This window comes from Austrofundulus limnaeus, unplaced genomic scaffold (genome assembly GCF_001266775.1).
Source record: "Austrofundulus limnaeus strain Quisiro unplaced genomic scaffold, Austrofundulus_limnaeus-1.0 Scaffold275, whole genome shotgun sequence".
Lineage (NCBI taxonomy): Eukaryota > Metazoa > Chordata > Actinopteri > Cyprinodontiformes > Rivulidae > Austrofundulus > Austrofundulus limnaeus.
Window position 1 is genome coordinate 792,450 of NW_013952677.1, and position 7,264 is coordinate 799,713.

Here is a 7,264-nt window from a genome sequence, read left to right on the forward strand (position 1 = left end):
CTCAGTCTGCTTGAAGTAAAAGCCTTCAGCATCCCACCGTCGTTTCAGCCGGTTTAGAAACAGGTGAATGTGTCGAGTTAATGCATAATCTGCCTCTTTAATCTGACCGTTTATTTTCCAGCCACGACTGGAACTGTTCCCATGACTCTGTCAGGCAGCTTTAAACAAGCTTTAAATGGAGTTTGTTGTGTTTTGCTCTGAATGTTTGAACTCAAAGGCACGTTCCTGTGGAAATGAGAAAGATTTCATATTTTTTTGTTTTTACTTGCAGCCTGACGAACAGGGCTGTGAGAGGAAGAGAAACCCAATCTGTGGAAACGACGCCACACCTGGAGGAGAAAGTGCTGCTGATCTCATTACTGGTCCTGGTGGGAGGCCAGCAGAGACGGTCTGCGCTGCTCCTGGTTCTTCTCATTTCAGCAGGACCAAAGACTCTGCTGGTAAAAGCAGCTTCGTGCGTTTTAATTACTATTTAAAGGGAACTGCCCGTCCCAAACTTCCCTCATATTTAATGCTTAATCTGGATTACCACCAAACTAAATCAGGTGATTCTGTTTGCTTGTCAATCATATGTCAGAACATTCGGCTCATTCTGGGACTTTTCACTTTAATAATTTATAAAATACTTTATTTARAAATACTTTTCAATAGAAATGCATTCAGATCTGTTCAATTCCTTCACAAATCTGACTCTTCTGACCGTACTTTTAGCAATGCTTTTAGTTTTAGCCAGAGTTTTTCATCCTTTAGCTTCTGATAATTTGTTTTTTTTTAGCTACTTTTCTGTTACTTGTCATAGTTAGCCTTTAACAACTTTTAGCAATGGTTTTAATTTTAGGTTTCAGTCAGGCTTTTTGTTTATTCTTTGCTGTTTATTGTCTATTTTTAGCTTCTATCTGTTGTTTTTATATTTTTAGCTATCTTGCAAGCTTAGCTTTTTAGTTAGCCAGTTGATGTTTATCAAACATGTTGCTACTTTTATTCTTTAGAAAAAAAAATCGTATTTTTACCTTTTGCCTTTAAATATTTTTAACCTGCTAATTTAGCTTGTAACTGAATTTTTGATCCTTTTACCTAACATGCTATCTTATAATTAGCCTTTCGATACTATTAGCTAACATGCTAGCTTGTATTTAGCCTTTCAAAACTATTAGCTAACATGCTAGCTTGTATTTAGCCTTTCGATACTATTAGCTAACATGCTAGCTTGTATTTAGCCTTTCGATACTATTAGCTAACATGCTAGCTTGTATTTAGCCTTTCAATATAGCTAACATGCTAGCTTGTAACTAGTCTTTCGATATTTTTATTTTTAGAGCTTACACGAAATAGAACCAGTCTTTCAATACTTTTAGCTAACCTGCTAGCTTATAACTAACCTTTTGATACTTTAAGCTAACCTGCTAATTAAGCTTGTAACTAGCTTTTCAATACTATTAGCTAACATGCTAACTTGTAACTAGCCTTTTGATATTTTTAGCTGACCTGCTAATTTACATTGTAACCAGTCTTTCAATACTTTTAGCTAAGCTGCTAATCTAGCTTGTAACTAGCCTTTCAATACTTTTAGCTAACCTGCTAGCTTGTAACTAACCTTTTGATACTTTAAGCAAACCTGCTAATTAAGCTTGTAACTAGCCTTTCAATACTTTAGCTAACCTGCTATTTTATAATTAGCCTTTCGATAGTGTTAGCTAACATGCTAGCTTGCATTCAGCCTTTTGATACTATTAGCTAACATGCTAGCTTGTATTTAGCCTTTCGATACTATTAGCTAACATGCTAGCTTGTAACTAGCCTTTCGATATTTTTAGTTAACCTGCTAATTTACATTGTAACCAGTCTTTCAATACTTTTAGCTAAGCTGCTAGCTTGTAACTAACCTTTCGATACTTTAAGCTAACCTGCTAATTAAGCTTGTAACTAGCTTTTCAATACTTTTTGCTAACTTGCTAGCTTGTAACTAGCCTTTCGATATTTTTAGCTAACCTGCTAATTTAGATTGTAACCAGTCTTTCAATACTTTTAGCTAAGCTGGTAATCTGGCTTGTAACTAGCCTTTCAATACTATTAGCAAACCTGCTAGTTTATAACTAGTTTTTGATATTTTTAGCTAACCTGCTCATTGAGCTTGTAACGATATTTTCAGCTAACCTATTATTTTACCTTACTAAAAAAATAAACTATTTTACCTTACTGGCCTTTTGCTGTTTGTATTAAGCTTGTTGCTACTTTTATCCTTTAATAAGACTTTTGCTACTTTTTGCTTGTAAATAATTGTGATACTTTTGACCTTAAACCAGTGTTTTGCAACTTTCAGCTATTGTTTTGGTAATTTTAGCTTTTAGCTGCTTGTTTTAGTTTTTACAGCTCAGCTTCATCATGAAACCTCAGTGAAGCCATTTAACACTCGCTCTGTTTTTATGGTAAAATAAACTCAACTTTTTGGTTTTTTATAAATTATTTCTCAGACTTAACACTGGGAACAGGTCGGGACATTTTTCTGGCACTGTTACGTTGGCATTAGTCCTCCAGCCGAAGCACAGCCGAATAACCTCGTAATGTTGAACCAAGCGAGTAACAGCAGGATCGAGTCCGGGCCCAGAAGGCAGATGGGATCCGACTGGCTCGCTTGGGATTTATTTTTATTTATTTGTTTGTTTGTTTGCTGTCAGAACACATAACTGAGGGTTTTCAACAAGTGAGACATCAGATAAAGCTGGAATAAAAAACAGACCAAACTGTAAAGGTTATTTTATTGTTTAAACGCACAATAAATTATTTATTCTCCCCTCAGAATGTTCAGCCTCCTGCTGATTTAAATTCTTGTTCTGTTTTCAAACATCAACAGAACCTGCCTGCGTTTGTTTTACTGTTTGAGAGAAAAACTGATGATTATCAGTCAGAAGTGGGGGGATCTGAGGGGGTCCGGTAGATGATCTGATGAGAGAGCAGCCTCAGGTCAGCTGCTTGACAGTAAGAAGTAACGATAATAAATTATCTAATCTGCCGCCTGAAATGAGCGGGCCAGACCGGGTCAGGAAGCCGAGCCGAACCAAACTCTGACATCCAGTCATTCTGCACAGGAAGTTTACATTTTCACACATTCAGAGCAGAAACACGAATTTTTCTTGTTTATTTGTGCCTTTTTTTAGCTGTTCAAATATCAAAACATTCACCTCATTCAGCAGATAAATTTTTTTAATAATGTTCGACTTTTCATAAAATTGAACTTTATTTACAAGTATTTTACCACAAAAATACATTTAAATCTCTCAAAGAACTTCAAAAATATTGTTTTCTATTGGCTTGATTATTGTCTTCTGCTGCTATTTTTAGCTTGTAGCCAAGTTTTACAACGTTTAGCTCAGCTTGAAAACATTTAATATGATTAATCTCAGCTATGCTAATGCTACTTTTAGCTTTCAGTCAACACTTGTGTTTTTATAGCGCTTACATACTTTTCACATCTAGCTAGCCTTTTAATATTTTGTTTTGCCTTCTTTTGTTTTAACTATTCTTTTACTGCTTTTAGCATTTAGSTAGCTTCTACAAACTACATTTAACATTTACCAATTGTTTTTCTACGTTTAGCATTTAATTAGCTGCTGCTTCTTTCGGATTTAGCTAAACGTCTCATATAAAGTTTAGCTTTTAGCTAGCCTTTGTCTTCATTTAAATAGTGTTTTAATACTTTTAGCCTTCAGCCTTTAGTTTTTTAGCTTTTAGATCGTTCTTTGCTACTTTTAGCACATAGCTAGCCTTTTGATACTTTTTAGCATTCTTTTAACTATTATTTTACTGTTTTTAGCATTTAGCTAGCTTCTACCATCTACATTTAACATTTACCAATTGTTTTGCTACATTTAGCATTTAATTAGCTGCTGCTTCTTTTGGTAGCAAGCTTTGGTCTTCATTTAAATAGTGTTTTAATAATTTTGGCCTTTAGTTTGTTTAGCTTTTCGATAGTTCTTTGCTAATTTTAGCACATAGCTAGCCTTTTGATACATTTTAGCATTCTTTTAACTATTATTTTACTGCTTTTAGCATTTAGCTGTTTTCTTCAAACAATTAGCTACATTTATTTACATTTTGCTACATTTAGCATTTAATTAGCTTGCTGTTGTTTTCAGTTTTAGCTAACATCACATTTTGCTAGCCTTTGTCTTCATTTAAATAGTGTTTTGCAACGTTTAGCCTTTGATTTTTTTTAGCTTTTAGATAGTTCTTTGCTACTTTTAGCATCTAGCRTTTAGATAATTTCACGTTGTATATTTTATGCTATGCTTATTTTCTTTAGCTAGCTACTTGTTTCTTTCACCTCTAACAGTGGTTTTAGCTTTTTCAACTTAGAAGATGCTGCATCCGATGGTTCTGTTTGTCAGTTTGCTCTGCCTCTTTTATTCGGCTGATGGTAGCCAAAAACAGAGCAGGACATGGTGACAGTAGGTCAGAATTCATGCCCTCTGCTTCACACTTTGTTTTGTTTCCAGTCGTTGGCACGAAGCGGTCCTCGTCAGATCCTCAGAGACCCCCCCTCCTGCTCATTGTGTCACTTGATCCGGGCCCGCTGCCGGATCTATTTGTGAAGCTCTTTCATCCCTCTGTGAAGGACACATCGTCTCACAGCCAGAAAACAGCCGAAGGCTCTCTTTACCGCAGGGCTGTTGTGAAGATTCACCTCAGCTGTGGGTTTTTAACATTACTACACTCTGACGGACCAGCAGTTTATGACATATTTTGCTAACGGAACAAAAACTCCACCTCCTCCTTTCAGGCGATTATTAAATTTACACAAACAGTTCAGTGGAGTTTAGAGTGAAACACATGACCTGAGGATGATGAGGAGAGGAAGGAGCTCCTCAGCTTTTCTTCATTGTTTTCTTGTTACGGTTATTGATCGTCTGACTCGGCACTCTGTTCGGCTGTTTTAGGAGAGCCGAAAGAGAAAACAATGAGCTGGAATACCTCCTGGGAAAACGGCCCAAATTATCAGCTGCTGCGGGGTCAGGATGAAGGCTACGGACTGTGAAACAGGAAGCCAGGTGTGCTGAAACAAGAAGCCAGGTGTGCCGAAACAAGAAGCAAGGTGTGCCGAAACAAGAAGCCAGGTGTGCTGAAACAGGAAGCCAGGTGTGCTGAAACAGGAAGCCAGGTGTGCCGAAACAGGAAGCCAGGTGTGCCGAAACGGGAAGCCAGGTGTGCTGAAACAGGAAGCCAGGTGTGCCGAAACAGGAAGCCAGGTGTGCCAAAACAGGAAGCCAGGTGTGCCGAAACAGGAAGCATGGGGAAGCCAAACTGTGAGGGAACGCTGAGCACTGAAGAATGAATTTTAGCTGAACTGCTGAATATAAACTGAACCAAACATGAGCTAAAACAAGAAAACAAAGAGCTAAAACATCAACAAAACCAAAGATAAAAACTTTATCTAAAAGCAAACTTCACCAAAACATCGGCTAAAAGACACAATAAGTAGACAAGCTAAGCTAAAATCGGCATTACAATAGCTAGAAGCTGTATTTAGAGAAGCAATTGCTTCCAGCCAATATTAATAAAACAGATGCTAAAAACTAAATTCACCAAATTAGCACTAAAATTGCAAAAAGCTAAAATTAACACAAATGGAGCTAAAATAACAGAAACAGTGGCGATAAACTAACATTTTTAAGCTAAATATAGCAAACTATTGCGAAAGGTTCAAAGCATTAGCTAAAAGCAAAATCAGCTACCTTTTGTATTGCAATAGTTGAAGCTAAAATTTGTAAAACAAGCTGTTACAATCTAAAACCACCGAAGCAAAAAGCTAAAACTAGCATAAATATAGCTAAAAGCTAAACTCACAAAAACAGTATCAAAAAGACAATTAATACCAAAATAGCTGAAAGCTAAAAGTGTCACAAAGGAATTTAAAATCACCTAAACAGTAGCAAAGATATCGCTGTTTCWAAACTGTAGCTTCAAACTAAATGCAGCAAAACATGGATAACAGCTAAAAGTAGATAAACTGCAGCTTAAACAGTAACTGAGAACTAAATATGCTAAAGCCATACCTAAAAGCTACAGGCTATGTAATAAAATTGTTGAATAAGCTAAATGGAGCAAAACCATAGTTTAAGGTTAAAAATAGTAGTTAAGCTAAAATCATTAATACGTTTATTAGATGATAAATTTAGTAAAACAAAGCTAAAATTTGTTGCTAAAAGCTAAAATCACCAAAAATATAGCAAACAGACAAATATAGCACCAATGTAGCAAAAGCTAAAATTAGCACAAATTAAGCTAAAATAGCTCAAACAATATTTAAAAATAATTGACAAATTGAATGTAAAAATTAAAGGAATTAGCTAAACTGTAGCTCAAAACTGCAAATGTGAATGAGCTCAATGTACTAGCTAAAATAAAATTACCTAAATTACAGATAACTGGTTTACAAGCTGRGGTGACCATCTTGATTTGACTCCTAAAGTTGAAATATAATTTACTCAGTGGTTCATGAGATATTTTGCTAACAGAGTCAAACAGGAACTCTCATTCTTTGATGTATTTTCAGAGTAAAGTTCATAATTTGGACATTTTATTTTGTAGTTTGGGCTGCATCRGGCTCGCTGGTTCTGCTGAGCTTATCAGTCGGCTCCAGGCTCATCTGGACCATTTCAGAAAACCGACTGAAGCTGAAACACTTGGAGCTGAAGCTGCAATAGAGAAGAAAGAATTTAAGGTAAGAATAAGTTGTGTGTTTCTGGTAACTCGTGAGAACTTTTAACCAAACATTTGGCCCTGAGTCTTCGGCCTCTGACAGCAACAAGCTGCTGAAGCTCTGCCTCTCTAATAAAATCAGAGCATTTATTGCAGGTGCCGCTCTGTTGTTGAGCTGCAGGTTTCAGCGTGACGTTAAGCCCTCACAGCGTTGATTCTTTATTGTTTTCTGGAAGCAGATGGCCTTGAGCGTGGCCGACAGAGCCGTCGGGGCCGTGATCGGAGCCGCCGTGGCRGACGCTGCAGGTGGGTGAAAAAACTACTTCCTTTAATCAGCTGTGAGCTTCCTGTTCCAAAACAAACAAAAGGTGTCACGTTTTTATTTAAAGACATAAATCTGTTTTAGTGTTGTACAGTTTGCAGCTAAATGTTTTCAAATCTGCAGTGTTGATGCAATAAACAGAAACGTTATCTGTAAGACACATCTGTGAACGTTCAGGGAGGTGCCTTCATTACTGAGTCATGATGATCGCACACACACACACACACACACACACACACACACACA

General features: G+C 36.7%; 1 protein-coding gene across 3 annotated transcripts in view; it reads left to right on the forward strand.

The window, feature by feature from the left end:
* The first annotated feature begins 356 nt into the window (after positions 1-356).
* The window catches only part of LOC106526409 (crystallin J1B-like), a 15,759-nt gene continuing 8,851 nt past the window's right edge, over positions 357-7,264 (forward strand). Inside the window, exons 1-3 of one of the 3 annotated variants that reach the window (XM_014021015.1) lie at positions 357-440; positions 6,586-6,718; positions 6,936-7,002. In XM_014021015.1, the coding sequence (XP_013876469.1) occupies positions 6,936-7,002 (67 nt within the window). In that variant the 5' untranslated portion in view covers positions 357-440; positions 6,586-6,718. Of the gene's footprint in view, positions 441-6,490; positions 6,719-6,935; positions 7,003-7,264 lie in introns of those variants that run through there. The other 2 variants (XM_014021014.1, XM_014021013.1) reach the window with 2 other exon arrangements.